This window comes from Prenolepis imparis, unplaced genomic scaffold (genome assembly GCF_030444845.1).
Source record: "Prenolepis imparis isolate NDT839.2.m4 unplaced genomic scaffold, iyPreImpa1.0 SCAF_34, whole genome shotgun sequence".
In the NCBI taxonomy this organism is placed as follows: Eukaryota; Metazoa; Arthropoda; class Insecta; order Hymenoptera; family Formicidae; genus Prenolepis; species Prenolepis imparis.
In genome coordinates, this window is record NW_028141192.1 from 300,403 (window position 1) to 319,335 (window position 18,933).

The 18,933-nt window shown below is 33.7% G+C and overlaps 1 protein-coding gene and 1 long non-coding RNA gene across 2 annotated transcripts; both read right to left on the minus strand.

Annotated features, from left to right (window-relative positions):
- Positions 1 to 10,601: 10,601 nt before the first annotated feature.
- LOC145946976 (uncharacterized) lies at positions 10,602 to 15,169 on the minus strand. The gene is made up of 3 exons (XM_083056731.1): positions 15,107 to 15,169; positions 14,060 to 14,746; positions 10,602 to 10,772 (listed from the first exon to the last, which is right to left on the minus strand). The coding sequence occupies exons 1-3, from the start codon at positions 15,167 to 15,169 to the stop codon at positions 10,602 to 10,604; spliced, it is 921 nt and encodes a 306-aa protein (XP_082912857.1).
- A 3,016-nt stretch (positions 15,170 to 18,185) lies between these two features.
- LOC145946972 (uncharacterized) lies at positions 18,186 to 18,817 on the minus strand. The gene is made up of 3 exons (XR_014427102.1): positions 18,581 to 18,817; positions 18,347 to 18,472; positions 18,186 to 18,254 (listed from the first exon to the last, which is right to left on the minus strand). It is a non-coding gene; the product is annotated as an uncharacterized LOC145946972 (long non-coding RNA).
- Positions 18,818 to 18,933: the final 116 nt, after the last annotated feature.

Here is an 18,933-nt window from a genome sequence, read left to right on the forward strand (position 1 = left end):
AAATCCCAATTTTTTCTAAACTCTGTCCTTGTGATTTATTTATTGTCATAGCAAATGATACTCGAATAGGAAACTGTCTTCGTTTAAATTTAAATGGCAATTCCAAATCACTTGTAATTAAATCTATCCTTGGAATGATGACAATCTGTCCTCGAGCAGGACCAGTTAGAACCTCCGCATAAATTAGATTATTTTTCAAATTAGTTACAATAAATCTTGTTCCATTACAAAGTCCTTTCTTAGTATTTAAATTTCTTAATAGGATTATTATAGCACTGACTTTTATTTTAAGTCGATGAACTGGCATTCCAGAAGGTGTCAGAGAGTTCAAAAACTCAGTTGGAAAATTTAATTGCTCCTGTGGATCATCACTTACAATAAAGTCAATTGAGAGATATTCCTTTTCCTCTCCTTCCATTTGACAAAGGATTGTGTCATTAATTTTAAAAGTATCCTCATTTTTAGGACTGGATTTTCTCTAATCCGTTTCATGGTGATTCTATCACCAAAAATTTCATTAATAAGAGATTCTTTTGATATAAAATCTTTGGGGATTTCAATTGTATCGAGATGTAGTCCATCCTTATTTGATAATTTACCATCTCCGAGTTGCATTAGCCAATTTGAAAATTCTTTTTCTTCCGCAATTCTCATATTTTGTTTTAATTTAACTTGAGTTACGTTCCTCCATATAGGATTGTATTTTACAATCGATTCATATATAGCTGCTTTTTGTGCATGAGGCACTACTGGGAGATTTTGTCTGAAATCTCCTGCAAATAAAATTACTTTTCCTCCAAATGGTCGAGGATTCTTCATCAAATCCTTTAAAAGTTTATCAACTGCTGTTAAAGCATGTCCAACAGTCATGCTCACTTCATCCCATATGATTAATTTGGCATTAATCAATTCTCGTGCACCTTGAGAATTTCCTCTAATATTTGATTTAGCTCCATCATCAATTGGGATTGAAAGCTTAAACAGAGAGTGATAAGTTCTTCCTCCTTTCAGAAGTGTGGCTGCAATTCCAGTTGAAGCACATGGAAGAATTATTTCGTTTCTTCCTCGAATAACACTTAAAAATGTGTTAAATAGGTATGTTTTACCACTTCCTGCAAACCCGTCAATAAAAAATAACCTCTGAGTTTCATTTTCATTTTCAATTGCTCGCATGACTATATCGTACACGTGCTTTTGCTCAGCATTTAGTGTCGATAATAAATAATCACCACGTATTCTTTCTTCATCCACATTATACTCTGTTACGTAAATATTTATTGGAGTTGTATTTGGCAATTGGAAGTTCTCACAGCTACTTCCATTATTTATCAGAATTCCTTGTATATGGTTTAAAGCCATATTTTCAGGATTTACAACATTGTTATGTACAAAGTCCTCAATCATGAAATCTTTATATTTATTCCAAATAGTTGGTACATCTGTTGGAGTTCCAAAGATGCAAATGTAAGCAAATAATTCTCGAAATTGTGCAGGCATATTCGATTCTGTTGCTTCTTCCAGCGTTTTTCCCCAAAGATTATCATTTTCTACCAAATTTTTTGCAATTGCTGCATCTTTAAATGTATTATAAAGAACTCCATTTACAGTTCTCAAATCTTCAAAACATTTAACTCCAGTCACATGTAGTAGAAGAAGACGGAGATAAAATCTCTCAATATCTTTTATGCTTACTGTATAGAGTCTTGAAATTATTTTTTCACCACCTTTTTTGCGTGGCTTCCACTTAGTTTCTTTTTTATCATATACATAATGATAAGGAATATTTGTGTAAATAAAATTCACTGCATTTTCATCAGATTGATTTAATTTGAACCATGCAGTCAGCGTAGTATCTCGAGTGAGCTCTCTCTGAGCAGCTTGCTCTTCATTTCCTGCTCGAAAATAAACCATTTGACGATTAGGCAAATGAACTGCCAATCTGATTACTGTATGAGATCTCATAAACAGATCGTATCCGTTCAGTCTCCACATTGCTTCTGGAGCACTAATATATCTTGCATCCAGGAATGATTTAATTTCATCTATTTTAATTAGCCTTATGCCATCTCGTGCTTGCACTTCAATCGCAGCACAGTCAAATCCTTTATGAATATATTTATATAAATATTTTACGCTCTTCACCGATGAACATATTTCCAAATTGATATGTCGATCATATTTCATGATTAAATATGATGAATATGGCACCACCCATCGATTATCAACTTCTTTGCCTCTAACGATGTATTTTTTACCAAAATTCCTTCGTTGATACATAGGATATCCATTCACATTAGCATTAGTTTCTTCACGAAACTCTTTTGGAAAACCTTTTGAACATTTTCCATCGTCTCCAGTGCAAGGATATCTGTGGGAGGAATCTCCACAAGGACCATGAATCATGTGCTTCAAAATTTTTAAATTAAGTTCTGAATATCTTTCTTCATCAAGGATTTCAGCCCATATCATCATGTCAATAACTTCTTGAAGTCGGGGCTTATCTTCATCACTCAACATTGCAAGTAAATGCAAATGTGGAAGTCCTCTTTTTTGAAATTCAATCACACCTGCATAAGCAATAATATTTCCAAAAATTTTATTATGAATTAGATCATTTAAAATCTCTTTGATATCCAAGTTAAATGTTTTAGCGACCAAATCTGGTCGAAATTCTATTAAACATCCATCAAGATTATCCTTAATTTCTGGGCATTGAGGATTGCAAGTCATTGTAAGAAAAATATCTGGTTTACCAAACTTTCTTACCAAAGACATAGCATCTTGGTACCTTTCTTGCATGTTTCTTGGACTGCCCATAAATGAAGATGGTAATATCACAGGTATACCAGCTGTAATTCCTTCATTTTGTGCTCGATTATCTAGGTGATCCATTAATCCCGAATAAAGTTCTGCTCTTAATTGAGGTTGATTTAATTTAATATAATTAAGCCTATTTGCTTCAGTTTTCATATAGGCATCAAGTATAAATTGACATCTCAATTTGCCTGCCTTTTTAAATTGACTAAATTCTAATCTTGGTGCTAACAGGTGACCATAATAATCCATTTGAGTTACTTTGAATTCTGGATATTTAGAATTATATGATTTAAGTTCTGAATGCCATCCATCGTTACCATATGGATATAACAAAGGATAACACATTGGGTCACACCTTTTGTCTAGAATTGATATTTGTTGAACATCGTTCGAATTTTTATTATAAATCCGAACGTCTCTTTCAAATGGAGGCTCACCATCTACATTCTTAAAGATCACAGCTATTTCATTTGCTTGTGGAGCATTGTATCTTCTTTGATCTTGTTGAGGATTTTTTCTAAAGGACAACATTAAATTTATGGTTTTATTTCCTATCGGATTAAGATCTTGTTCAACTTGACGCATCATCTTGAATGTTTTTGCAAATTCATTGCATTGAACCATAAAACTTGACAACTCTTTCATTATTTCTGAATCACACTCCTTATTAGCTTTGTTATTCATTCTACGATTTACAGCTTCTTCTGTATCTAAAAAGTAAAGCTGTGCAAATCGCGGAGCTTGCCCATCCGCTGGGCGCATTGCTGTTGAAGTTAAATGATAATATTGCCCATGAATCTTTAAGCAATAAGGAGCATTGTTCACAACATCCAATGGATTTCTATTTCCCGGCGCACCCATTGAAGCCATAGCTAAAGCACTATTATATGAACGAATATTATTTAAGAAATTTTTTGAAGCAAAATCATTTCCAATGTATAATTTTTTTATAAAATCAGGACAATTTATTGGCTTTAATTTAAGCTTGCCTTTTTGACAACAATATGTGAATTTTCCATCTTTAGATTTTTCACATGCAAAGTTTAACGATTTGCAAAATTGGCATTCTACATTCATTTGGCCAAGTGTATAAACTGGCACATTTATTTCATGGTCCTTGGCAATTAGCGCAATGTAATGATTTAATTGTTTAGCTTTTTGTCTTCCTTGAGCATGTCTCTGGGCATCAGCTTCAAGTTGTTGAGACCTTGCGTCATCATTTTCGTCGGCCCTCTGCTGAGCATGTCTCTGGGCATCAGCTTCGAGTCGTTGAGACCTTTCCTCAAAACTCTCAATTATTCGTATTTGTCGTAAGCGCTTGCTTTCGCGACTCACTTTATACAAATTTCCGCCTTTTCTCTTTTGAGGCATACTTGTCTACGTCGTACCGTATACGACGTATACGTAGGTATATTATACGAATTGTTAAATAACAATAGAGTATTTTTTAAATATGTATAATAGTAATTTTTGAATATATATGTTCTCAAATATATGTTATTGCCTAATTTTATATAAAAAAATTATATCTATCTATATATATCTATATAAGTGCCGTAATAATCTATATATATATTATTCTATATATATAAAATATTATTTGTCTTTCTGTATGACCAAGAATTATTTATTCATTAGTTCATCGATTTTCTTGATGAATCTTTTCTTTTTCGTGCTTATTATGTTTTATATTAATTCTTTATATAGGCACACAGCAGCTTTTTTTATAGGCGCACCGCAGCCTTTTTTTATATGCGCACAACAACCTTTTTTTATAAACGCACAGCAGCCTTTTTTTATAGGCACACAGCAGCCTCTTTTTATAAGCGCACATCAGCCTCTTTTTATAGGCGCACAGCAGCCTCTTTTTATAGGCGCACAGCAGCCTTTTTTTATAGGCGCACAGCAGCCTCTTTTTATAAGCGCACTGCAGCCTTTTATTATAGGCGCACAGCAGCCTTTTTTATAGGCGCACAGCAGCCTTTTTTTACAGGGGCACAGCAGCCTTTTTTTACAGGCGCACAGCAGCCTTTTTTATAGGCGTACAGCAGCCTTTTTTTACAGGCGCACAGCAGCCTTTTTATATAATAAATTTTATATAAATTTTTTTTATATAATTTTTATATAATTGAATTTTTAATATCTTAGAAATCTTTTTTTCATATAAGAAAAATATAATAAAAGTGTAATTATTAAATAATATTAATTACAAATATTTAAACACAATTATTACAAATTTCTATATATATAAATATGTAAAATATCTACCGTTTCTCCCTTCACTCTCCCTCTTCAACGTTATAACTTCGTCTATTACTATTTCCTTTCTCGTAAAATTTTACACCTTCGACTCCTTCTTTGTTGTGCGGATTTTATTTATTATAACAGTTTCTATTTTATTTGACCTATCCATTATGACATTTAACGTAATTTAATTTGAAACCAGCAATTTATTATAGATAAATTTATTAAATGACTCACGTTAAAAAATCGAAACTCATCCCTAAGGTGTGATTTTTACAAAATTACACCAAGAAGTAATTTTTGAAAAATTTGTGTATGTGTTTTTGCATATGTGTGCAATTCGTGTAAATAAACCTTTAATTTGTATGCCTTGACTATAGTAACATTTATCTTCAATATTATTATTTTATGCGTAAAACATTTCTTTCAATTGTTCTTTGTAGTTAATGTCACACATCTCTAATTACTACGTATAATTGTATAAATCGGCTTCTAATTAATCAAGATGTCTAAAGAGATAAACGAAAATGCGTGCAACACCAGTGAGCATAATGTAAGTAAATTTTAATTTCAAAGAGAGACAGAGAGAGATAAATAGATAGATAGAGAGAGAGAGAGAGAGGGAGAGAGAGAGAGAGAGAGAGAGAGAGAGAGAGAGAGAGAAAGAGAGAAAGAGAGAAAGAGATAATATGGTTAGGTTAGATATATATCTTCTTTCCCTTTAGCCTCCTTCTTCCTCTCTCTCTCTCCCGCCACAAAACATAACAAAAATTTATTTACATAAATAAATAATTATTTATTTATATAAATAATTTATTATTAATATTATTAATATTATTTTTTTATTATTAATTTATTATTAAATAAATATTTTATTGTTATTAATATTATAAATATTATTTTTTTAATTATTTATTTATTAGTTTTTTAGTTTTATTATTGTTTGTTATTTTTATTATTTATGATGTTAGTTTATTAATTTTTTTAAATTAAGTTTTGTAAACTATAATTTTTACATATAGTATTACTGTTATTGTTACGTATCCCATATTGCAAATTGTAGAAAATTTAATTATTAATATTATATTTGGGCTTAATATCTCAAACAAAAGTTGTAATATTTATTCTATTAATTTTGAAAAAATAATTAAATTAGCGTATAGAAATTTAAAAAGCAGCGAATTTTATTAAATAATAATTAACAAATAAAAATTTTTAATATATAATTTTTATTAAATATCTAAACATGTAAAAAATACAAAATACACATATTTAATAATTTAAATAATTATTTTATACCAAATTATATTTTTTTAATTTGTTTATCCTTTTTTTCATCATTGTCATTATTATCTTCTTTCCGCTTTTTATTTTTTTTCTGAAATTTATCTTTAAATTCATTCTTCATACACTCCTCCTTCTTTAGCTCCTCTCGTTTTTCAAATTCTTCTAATGGCATTATTAATACATGATCTAGCCCATCTTCAAGTACTGAAATTTTTTATTTATACTATATATAGATTAGGTTATATCTTTATATATATGTAATAATATTAATTTAAATAAAACGATTGACAAATTTATAAAAAAATATTTTATTTAAATAAATTAATTATTGTTTATATTTTTACCATTTTGAAATTCTTCAATTTCTGTTGATATATTTAATTGATTCATCGTTATATTTTTAATTTCAAATCCATTTGTTTCATTTATCAGAACATTTTCTATTTCTTTCGGTATATTATTTTCTTCCACAATTGAATTTTCAAATTCATTTGTATTTATTTGATCATCTTCAATTACTGAAATTTTTTAATTAAAAAACATATTAGATTATATGTTAATGTGATAATATATTAATTTAAATAAAACAATTAACAAATTAAAAAAAAAATATTATTTTATTTAAATAAATTAATTATTATTTATATTTATCATTTAGAAATTCTTCAATTTCTTTTTCTATTTCTTTCGGTATATTATTTTCTTCCATGATTGTATTTTCAAATTGATTTGTATTCGTTTGATCAATGATGACATTTAATATGTGAAACCAGCTACTTATATATATAGATATAGATAGATAGATAGTCATTTCTGAAATGACATGTAAATAAAACTCATCACCTCTAAGGGGTGATTTTTGCAAAATCTCACTGAACAAAATAATTTAAAAATTTTTACGATTTAAAAAAAACAATACATTAATAAATAAATGCTCTTACTTAATAACACCATTTAACAATCACGCCACTACCAAAAGATGATTTTATTAAAACTATATGTTTCTCTTTTATAACTACAAAGTTTTTTAACATAAAATAACATTTTTTAAATGCGCACGCGCGTGAGTAGATGCGTGGGTGGGTGAGTTGGGGTGTAAAATTAAAAAAAACCACATAGTAGCCATCTCTAATAAATTTGCTAAATTTTGCTACCAATTTCTTGAAAATCGGTCAATAAATTTGTAAATGCGTGAGTGGGTGCGTTGGTGGGTGCGTATGTAGACAAAATTAAAAAAAAATCACATACAGTAATCATCTTTGAAAAATTTGCGAAATTTTAGTACCAATTTAGTGAAAATCGTTTAATAAATGTGTGAATGCGTGTGTGGATGCGTGGGTGGGTGCGTAAGTAGACAAAACTAAAAAAATCACATATAATATTCATCCCCGAATAATTTTCGAAATTTTGGTACCAATTTCGTGAAAATCGGTTAACAAATTTATGAGTGCGTGGGTGGGTGTGTGGGTGGTTGCGTGGGTTAGCAAAACTTAAAAAATTAAAAATTTGAAAATTTTAATACCAATTTCGAATCGTTCACCAATTTCGTGAAAATCAGCGAACAAATGTATTAGTACGTGGGTGGGTGCGTGGGTGGTAGCGAGGGTTTGTTAAAAAAAATCACATATAATAGCCATCCCCGAATAATTTTCGAAATTTTGTTAACAATTTCATGCAAATAGATAAAAAAATATATGAGCAGTGGTATCAACGGCGTGGGTGGTTGCGTTGATGGGCAAAACTTTAAAATAACCATAATGGTCATCCCTTAAAAATATCGAAAATTTTACTACCAATTTCGAAAACATCGGTTAATAAATATGTGATTGCTTGGGTGGGTGCGTGGGTGAAGGTGTAAAACCAAAAAAATCACATATAGTAGCCATCCCCGAATAATTAGCGAAATTTTGGAACCAATTTATTGAAAATCGGTTAACAAATGTATGAGTGCGTAGGTGGGTGCATGGGTGGTTGCGAGGGTGGGTTAAAAAAATCACATATATAGTAGCCATCACCGAAAAATTTGCTGAATTTTTTTACGAATTTATTGAAAATCGGTGAACAAATGTATAAGTGCGTTGGTTGGTTATTTGGGTGGTTGCGCGGGTGGGCAAAACCCACGCAACCACCCACATACAATGTTTTGGAACACCCTAAACACATTGGCGTAAATGGCGTAAAAATCTGTAAAAAAATTATTTTCAGGAAAACATACCCTCCTTTTTGAGAAAAAAAAAATTTTTTTAAAAATTAAAATAAACCCCACAGCAGCCACCCCCGAAAAATTTGCAACATTTTGGTACTTGTTTCACAAAAATCGGTCCACAAATGTGGAAGGAGTTCGCGTATACATACAGACAGACAGACAGACGGACGGCACTTATATATATAGATGTGTTACGTCCAGACTCAAGGAAGGAAGAGTCGAAAGGAAGGACGTAACTAAATTTATCTTTTCGAACGACGGCAGACTATCCGTCTGTTCGACCCGAACGAACGTCTGAGCCCAAATAGGTCAACGACCGCAAGGGTCGCTCTTACTCTATTTAAAGGGCCGTTCGCTCGGTGGTCCCTTTTTGGCAAGAGAATTTAATCTCTTTTACGCAGGATGAGACCTTGTGCGATCCTGGTTTACGGGAATGAGTGGGAACGGGTTATTAATAAATGAAAATCATTTATTTTGAAATTTATAAATTTATTCCTAATATAAAGACGAAAGAATTTATATACATAATAATATTATTGACGGACTTAGTTGCTAATGAAGAGTGAATGTATGTGTATGTGTCGCGGGTGATACATTAGTACGGAGGTCTTCAATCGGGGCAGAAAGGGGTAAGAGTTATTGTTTAAATTTTAGGGTCCCGATTGGTGGTTACAATAATTTAAATGGTAATAGGTATATAAAATTAGTGTCCATGTGTGTGCGTGTAAGAGAGAATTCTAGGTTAAGAAAGTTCGGTAATTTCGACGGTGGAAGGGAAAAGGAAAGCGCGGAGGATATCGACGGGGAATCCGATGGGGTTGGGATGGATAGGGGTAAACATAGGGATGAGGGCGCCGGGGAGACTTCCCGCTACAATTCTCATGAACTGCTCTTCATCGGGAACGTCTGGCCCGCAGGTGTAAACACCTTCTGGGAGTGGGAGCTCTAGTATAGGGAAATTAGAAAGGAGCCATCTATAACATTCGTCTTCGCGTTGGAATGGAATTTGCCCGATGTGTCTCCTTAAAAAGGAGTAGGCCTCGTTATAAAGGAAGGGGATTTCTGCTGTCTCTTGGCAAGTGCAACCTTCGTCACACTCTATATTAAGTGGTGAGGGGGAGGGAGAATGATTGAGACGAGGAGAGGGAGGGTGGTTCTGAGGTGCAGAAGATGGAATGTGCGATGGCTCTGGAGAGGAAATCAGAGGGTCAAGGGGAGTGTCAGGGTTCCTATTTCCGCGGTGTTTATTTATTATATTAATGTGTTCTATAATTAGGCGCTCTAATAATTCTTGAGTTGGACTATCGTCCGGGAATGAATAGGCCGTAGCCCGAGCCACTTCTTGTCTCAGGCGTCGATTCCGACGATTTCGCGCATGCTTTGCCCCAGCTCTCGAAGTCCGCTTTCTTAAGTAGTCCACTAAGAATGACGAACGATAAGAAAAATAGATCGAGGCGATCGAGTGCAATTTCGAAATAATTCTTGGAATACTATTCTCGTTTCATTCTGTCGTTATTAATTTTATTTCTTATTCCTTGCGCTTGTAGTATTCTAGAGAGAGAGGAAGGGTGAGAGAGAGAGAGAGAGAGAGAGAGAGAGAGAGAGACTGGATAATGTTGGATAGGGGAAAGGTATGGTAAACGGTATCACGAATCTCGCCGTTATCACGGGAAATCCTGAGTGATTTTCGGGGTGAAGGAAATCACGGATCTCGCCGTTATCACGGGAAATCCTGAGTGATTTTCGGGGTGAAGGAAATCACGGATCTCGCCGTTATCACGGGAAATCCTGAGTGATTTTCGGGGTGAAGGAAATCACGGATCTCGCCGTTATCACGGGAAATCCTGAGTGATTTTTCGGGATGAAAGAGAGAGGGAGAAGAAGGTTTAGAGTTGGATATGATAGCACTTGCGCAAAAGGAGATAAAGAAGATGGCTTATCTTAAATCCAAGAATTATTTTGATACGGGGTGAAAATTGTACTTTATCTTGTTCCTTTGTTATATACATATATGTGTGTCTTGACTTACTGTTAGTAGAGTGCGTTGTTAATTGCTGCAGGGTTCTAGTCTGGTGTGGTCTTCCGGACTTCCACTATGTTTTTTCTTCACTTGCACTCTAACGAACGTCGAAATTCGAATTGAAAGCGGATTTCGAAATTGAAAGTATAAAGGTCCGAAGAGTCTAGATACGATCTCGGATAGCTTATACACGGCAAACTGCGCTCGAAAGTTCGGACTAAAAATCTAAATCTCTCGAGGGATATCGCGGGTATATAAACCTTCTTGCTCCTCCTTCCCGTTAGTTTGTTAACATTTCCTGACGAATAGGAAATTTTTCAATGACGCCCTTTCAGTCCCGGAGGCGTCTCTTGACTTTAAAAGTTTATCGGGATTGGTCAGGGCTTTTGTTTAGGGCCCTAGGTTTTGACCAATGGAGAATTTGTTGAGGTTTATATTTTTATTATCCTCTCGAGATTATCTCGGTGATCTGTCAGGCGGCATTTGTTTGGATTCGGTTATCGTTGTTAGTCTGGTAAAATTTTATTCGTTTTCAAGTGGAAGTTTTCTTCTAAATTTTTATTGATTTTCAAGTGGAGATTTCCTTCTAAAAAGTTTTTATTGCTTTTTAAGTAAAATTTTCCTTTAAAAGAAAGATTTTTATTGCTTTTCAAGCGCGAGTTGTCAACTAGTCAAAGCGAGAATTTCAGACACCGCGAGTTACATCTGGTATGTATCTCTCCTTTTTTTATTTTTATTTTTACGATTAACCGTCTCCGGTCAGCTGCTTCGCCTGCCAGATCATAGTCTTAATCCCACGCCTGTGATTTTTCAATCATCGCCTTGCATTCTTTGAAAGAAAAGAATCGTGGAGTCCACAGGACGTAACATATGTATATAAACTAACCTGGAAACTTGCTGTTGCATAGAATCTCAAACAGATCAATAATTGTAAAACAGGAGAGATTGGCAAACCGCGGTTATTAATTTTTGCCAATCCCTCTTCTATCAATGGTAAAATACCAAACATCACAGAATTTTTTGAAAAGCGAAATCTTTTTTTGAATTCTTGCCCATTATAAAATTCAAATGGATTTTGTTTATCACGAATGTAGCGTTTTGATGCACGAATTTCTTCATTATCTTCATCATTTGAAAAATTAATATCTTCAATATCAAGATTTGCCAAATTCATTATGTATTATTTATTTACTTTTATCATAACCTTAATTCACTTTGCTTAAGTCCTCTTTGACCACGACTTGACGAAGATAGTCTTATTTAACAATATATATGTCAAATAAGACGATCTTGAATGCTATGAATACATAACTAATAAGATTATATTAAGCATGTGCTTATGTCAAATAAGATATGTATATGAAACATATTAAGCGTTCAGAAATAAGATCATCTTCGACAAGTTAAAACTTGAGATTTTGATCAAGTTTTAACTTGTCGAAGATGATCTTATTTCTGAACGCTTAATATGTTTCATATACATATCTTATTTGACATAAGCACATGCTTAATATAATCTTATTAGTTATGTATTCATAGCATTCAAGATCGTCTCCTTACTCATTTTTCGACTATGAATCTAGAGGGCGTCTTAAGACTGTACTTAAGACGGTCTTAAATATGAGAACGGACTATGAATACGGGCCTAAGAGGTGATAAAATAATACATGTATATAGTAACACGAGAAATGCAATTTTTAAAAAAATCATTTTAGAGTATATATATGTATATACGAGTATATACGAAATATTTATATACCGGGTGTCCCATTTTAAAGGACCCCCTCAAATATCTCAGAAACACTGCGTTAAATCGAAAAATGTTTCCTACAAAAGTTGTAGGGTTTCGAGGGGGACATAACATAGTAATATTCACATGACCTTGGGCGGCGCCTCCAAGATCAAGTGAAGGTGAGAATGAATTTTTTAAATGGAAACCCATATTTTTTATTATAACATCTTTTTCTACTAATTAATTTGAACAACTTTTATCTGAAGCATTTTTTTATTTTCCTAATATTTTTTCTTCTTTTCAAAATTCATTCTCACTTTCATTTGATCTTGGAGACGCCGTCCAAGGTCATATGAATATTACTATGTTATGTCCCCCTCGAAACCCTACAACTTTTGTAGGAAACATTTTTCGATTTAACGCAGTGTTTCTAACAATGAGATATTTGAGTGGGTCCTTTAAAATGGGACACCTGGTATATAATTATTTAAATATATCGTACATGTATATATTTCGAAATGACGATGTTTCTTTTCAAAAACATTTATTCACAGTATTTTTTAAAAGGAAAAATTTAGCTCTTAAATTTATAATATATATATATACACACATTTTCCACGTCATTTTTCAGATATTATATATATATTATTATACACATTATTATGGAAATGACATATAGGAAATGTAACAAATTTAAAAGCCAAATTTCTCTCTCTCTCTCTCTTTCTCTTTATTTTCTTCTTTTCTTCTTTCATATCTTGTAAACAAGCATTGAAATCTCTCCCGAGGTTTAATATTACTTATTTTACTTTTCTGGCTTGTTTTATTTATGTGACAAATGGCTTTTGTTTGTACTAAATTTTTTATATTTTTTATTTTATATTTTTGAATGTAATTTTATTAGATTAATAAGATTTTTGCGATTAAAATGACATCAATTATAACATAAATTGGATAATTTTTCACTGAACAAGTAATTCAAATTACATATTTAATTTAAAATTATCCGATTTATGTCGTGTTTGGTGTCATTTTAATCGCTAAAATTTCATTAATCCATTAAAATTATTTTTAAACCGATAAAATGCAAATTAAAAGTTTTAATTTTTATTTAAAAGATATTTACATTCGTGAATTTATTGTAGATAAGGAAAGGTTCTCGATGTCGTCGAAGGCAGAGCGAGAATGAATAAAGAGCGAACGAGATGACGTATCATCAAAGAGTTCCGAAGTCTCTCTCGCGAGGCTCCCTTTATCTATAATCTTTCATATCATATGACATGTTACTATAGAAAATAAAATTTGTATAATTCGCAATTTATCGGTTTGAAAATAATTTTAATGGATTATTGAGATTTTTGCGATTAAAATGACACGACATAAATCGGTTAATTTTTAATTAGATAAGCGATTAAAATTTTAATTACATATTGTTTATGTAATTACACGAGTTGTAGTAGCAGTAGTTTGATTCATTGTCGAACTAACAGGTGTCGAACTCGGTTTAGAACTTGTGGCGTTCCTGTTCCGATTCCTGCCTTATTTTAGGAACTTTTATTGTTACCAACCTCATTCAATTAATTTATTACTAACTTCTAGTTATATATTAATGATGCTTAACAACAGATTGTATTTTGTTTATAACATTTATTCAATTATCATTCTTTATAAAAACCATTCACTTGTACACATCTAACTTTATATAAAAAGATTTATAAATACATCCAAAGTCTAGTTATTTTATATAAAATACCCACAACTGGTGACCCCGACGTGATTCGACGTCAGCTCGTCTTGTGCTCCAAGATCCCGTGTCCAGGGTCGGGCACACGTGAAGCACGTTACCCTGTCGATCGGCCGGGATCAGGTAACCCGATCTCACGCCAAAGGACAGCGCCTTGCGGATGTACTTCTTCGCCTGTCGCTTCCCTTCCTCGATGCCTGCTTTAACATAATTGTTTATAAGTTGAACCAGGGACTTCTTTCTGAAGAGCGCTCTGGCGCTGTTGAGCGAGTTCGCTAACGCGATCGGCTTCGTTGAGATATTAGACACGCTGCTGTTCGCGGAACTCGGCGCCGAGTTATTTGCAGCGTCCATCGACTCCGTGAGACTTTCAATGGACGTGGGTCTAGATTCCATCCCGTACTCGGGCACTTGGACGGATTCCGGGCTATCACGCCGGTCGACCATCTCGTACGGAAGCCTTTGCCGTTCGTGATATTTCTGTATTCTTCGACGGGGTGTCCTGAAGCGTTCCGGAGACTGAAAGCGTTTCGCCTCTTGATTGTACTTATCGATAGTGAGGAGCTCGTAGACCAGTTGGGGTATACTGACAGAACCGTACGGCTGTCGTCGATGCGGAGTGTTTGCACGTTTACGCCGCGTTGATCCGCGACGACGGATACCGGGATGCGATCTTCGTTCCGTTACTTGCTTTTTCTTGGAGCGTCATCGGAAACTTTTCATTCCCGTCGACTCCTTATCTCTCCCGTCGAAAATCTCACAAACTTTAATAACATACCTTCTTCACGAGGGAGACTCGCAAATTCTTTATAAGATAATAAAGTATCACGCAAACAAGATTTAAAGAGCCAACTCGCGACCGCGCGATTTTGTGATTCAATTAATTTGTTACTAACTTCTAGTTATATATTAATGATGCTTAACAACAGATTGTATTTTGTTTATAACATTTATTCAATTATCATTCTTTATAAAAACCATTCACTTGTACACATCTAACTTTATATAAAAAGATTTATAAATACATCCGAAGTCTAGTTATTTTATATAAAATACCCACAGGCGTTCCTGTTCCGATTCCTGCCTTATTTTAGGAACTTTTATTGTTACCAACCTCATTCAATTAATTTGTTACTAACTTCTAGTTATATATTAATGATGCTTAACAACAGATTGTATTTTGTTTATAACATTTATTCAATTATCATTCTTTATAAAAACCATTGCTTGTACACATCTAACTTTATATAAAAAGATTTATAAATACATCCGAAGTCTAGTTATTTTATATAAAATATCCACAACTGGTGACCCCGTTATTTTGGATTATACGGCATATTTAAAATCAGTGATCTACGAGAACTTCGAGTTTTCCCAGTTTTTCTGCTGTGATCCTTGTGCAGTTTCTCCTTGTGAGCTTCGAATCGACTAGATCTTCGAGTCGTCGAGTTTCAAGGATTCCAAGTTTCTGGACTTCGTGTACTTCAGGAGAAATTCAAGATGCATTTGGATCGATCTCCGATTGCGACTCCTGCAACGACAACAGTTCCAATTAATGAAGAGAATATGGATATTCGGCAGCATCAGGCTACTGCGTCTCTCTGTTTTACTGGTGATAATCAGCAGGTCAGTCACACGAGATCCATTCCAACGAATTCCGTCTTCTCAAGTTGCCGAATTTTTGGCATAAGCAACCTAAGTTATGGTTCGCTCAATTAGAGAGTGAATTTTCTCTATATAGGATTCGTTCCGATGATATTAAATACAACTCCGTGATTAGACATCTCGACGAACAAGCCTTAATTGCAGTTTCTGAGATTATTGAAAGCCCTCCTGAAAAAGATAAATATTTTCATGTTAAAAACTTATTGATTAATCGATTTACTGATTCGGAGGAAAAACGATTACGCCAATTATTAGCTGGAGTTGAATTAAATGGTAAAAAGTCATCAGATTTACTAAGAGAGATTAAGCAATTAGCTGGCGGTGCTATTTCTGACAACATTTTACATTCAATTTGGTTGCAAAGATTACCTTATCAAGTTCAAGCCACTCTGGCTGTTGTCGAAGAAAGTCCTTTGATTAAACTTGCAGAATTAGCTGATAAAATTTTGGAACGCGATAATTGCCTTCAAGTTGCGACAATTGCTTCTTCCGAAGATAAAGAAGCTGCCAAAGTCTCTAGTCTTGCGGTTCTTGAAAAACGAATTGCTGCTCTAGAAGTTCGGCGTCCTCGTAGCAAATCTAAATTCAGATACAAAGGAAAAAGATTTAGATCATCTTCTAGAAATAAAAATGATAGTAAAGATAATAAAGAGACCAAAAATATTTGTTTTTACCATAAAAAATTCGGTGCCAAAGCGTTTAAATGCACTATTCCTTGCGATATGTCCAAATCTATTGCGGAAAAGGAAAACTAGTTGCACCGTTGGATTTTGAGATGGATAACAATGAGATGGTTTATCTCATAATCGTCTCATTGTCTCAGATAAGTTCTCTGGTATAAATTTTTTAGTTGATACGGGGGCAGATGTTTCACTTCTTCCCAAAAAGTTTGTACAGAAAACTCAAGTTTCTTCTCTCAAACTTTTTGCAGCCAATGGAACCAAGATCGATACCTATGGATCGAAAACATTAATTTTAAATCTAGGTTTGCGGAGGAGCCTTAAATGGAAATTTTGTGTAGCAGACATACAAAGACCTATTTTAGGTGCAGATTTTTTAAGTTACTATGCTATTTTAGTAGATATAAAAAATAAAAGGCTTTTAGATAGTGTTACCGGACTAACATTTAGAGGAAAAATATCTAAAGTTGATCATTTGTTTGTTTGTACAACTTCTCCTGCCTCACCTTTTAATAAGATCCTAGCTGAATTTCCTGAGCTGACACGTTTTGCTCCGATTTCCACGATGAAGATCCATCAAGTTGAACATCATATCGTCACTAAAGGACCACCAGTTGCTTCTACTCCTCGCAGATTGTCACCCGAGAAATTGAATTTGCAAGACCTAGCAGTTCTTGGGCAGCCCCGCTTCATATGGTTCCCAAGAGTGAACCAAACACATGGCGGCTTTGCGGAGATTACCGTGCTTTAAATGCGGCATTCCTGACAGATATCCGCTTCCTCATATCCAAGATTTTACTGTTTCTCTACATGGAAAAAACATATTTTCTAAAATAGATCTTGTTAAAGCTTATTATCTAGTTTCAGTAGCTAAAGAAGACATACCTAAAACAGCTGTTTCTACTCCGTTTGGTCTTTTTGAATTTCTTGTAATGCCTTTTGGATTACGTAATGCTGCTCAGACTTTCCAGCGTCTCATGAATATAGTCTTGTCTGGTCTTGATTTTTGTTTTTGCTATTTAGATGACATCCTTATAGCTTCTGTTGATGAAGAAGAACATGCTCAACATCTTCATATCATTTTCTCAAGACTCAAGCAATTTGGTATGACAATAAATTTATCCAAATGTCTTTTTGGAAAAGATGAAATTCCTTTCCTTGATTATTTAGTCTCCAAGCTAGGAATTAAACCAACATCTGAAAAAGTTAAGGCGATAATTGATTATAAAAAGCCTAAAACAGTACATGAATTGAGAAGATTTATAGGGATTATTAACTTTTATCGGAGGTGTTTAAAAAATGCAGCAGCTTATCAAGCAAAACTTACAGATTATCTCAAAGATAGTAAAAAGAGAGACAAAAGACCAATTATCTGGACTGCTGAATCTGAAGAAGCATTTGATAAATGTAAGGAAGAACTTTTGAAAGTCACAACCTTATCCCATCCTGCTCCTACTGTGCCTCTTATCCTTTCTTGCGATGCTTCTGACTTCGCTGTCGGAGCCTCTCTGGAACAAATAGTAGATGGAATTAATAAACCAATTGCCTTCTTTTCCAAAAAACTTGATAGTACTCAAAGAAACTACAGTACTTATGATAGAGAACTTCTTGGAATTTATCTAGCCATCAAACATTTCAGATATTTGTTGAAAGGACGACAAATTATTATTCGGACTGATCACAAGCCTTTAATTTATGCCTTCCAACAGAAGTTGGATAAAGCTTCTCCCAGGCAGATTCGTCATATGGATTTTATTGCTCAATTTTCAACAAATATAGAACATATTTCTGGAAAAGATAATGTTGTCGCAGACTCTCTTTCAAGAGTTGAATCCGTATTGATGCCAGTTATAGTTTCTCTAGAAGAGTTAGCAGAATTTCAGAAAGAAGATGATGAATTGAAATTACTTCTTACTGATTCTTCTCTTAAATTACAGAAACTCATTCTCACCGGTTCAACTACTCCCATATTCTGTGACTGTTCAACTGTAAATATTCGTCCGTATGTTCCTTATCAACTCCGAAGGAAAATTTTTGATGTTGTTCATGGAATGGCTCATCCTAGTGCACGTTCTTCCTGTAAGATGATACAACAGAAATTTATTTGGCCATCTTTAAGAAAAGATATTAAAGAATGGGCTAGAACTTGTCTTGCTTGTCAACGAGCGAAAGTAAGTAAACATACCAAGAATTTTCCCAAGAAGATTGCTGTTCCGGATCATCGTTTTCAACATATTCATCTTGATCTTGTTGGACCGCTTCCTCCTTGTAAAAATTTTAGATACTGTCTTACTATGATCGACAGATTTTCCAGGTGGCCTGAAGCAATTCCTTTGACTGAGATTTCTGCAGAGACTGTTTCCACAGCTTTTTATTCACATTGGGTTGCAAGATATGGCGCTCCACATACTATCACTACCGATCAAGGACCTCAATTCGAAGCTGCACTTTTCAGAGCTCTCACCAACTTATTAGGTTGCGAGCGAGTTAGAACTTCTGCGTTGATCCTGCTTGTACTCTGCGTTGATACCACTGCTT

Bases quoted from the DNA above. Each gene is read 5' to 3' on its own strand.
- LOC145946976 (XM_083056731.1), bottom strand. From the start codon at position 15,169: ATGAGGTTGGTAACAATAAAAGTTCCTAAAATAAGGCAGGAATCGGAA. The intron at 14,747-15,106 runs GTATTTTATATA...TGACGCTCCAAG, and splicing joins CGGAACAGGAACGCCTGTGG to AAAAAGCAAGTAACGGAACG. The intron at 10,773-14,059 runs GTATTTTATATA...TTTCGAGCGCAG, and splicing joins GTCGGGGTCACCAGTTGTGG to TTTGCCGTGTATAAGCTATC.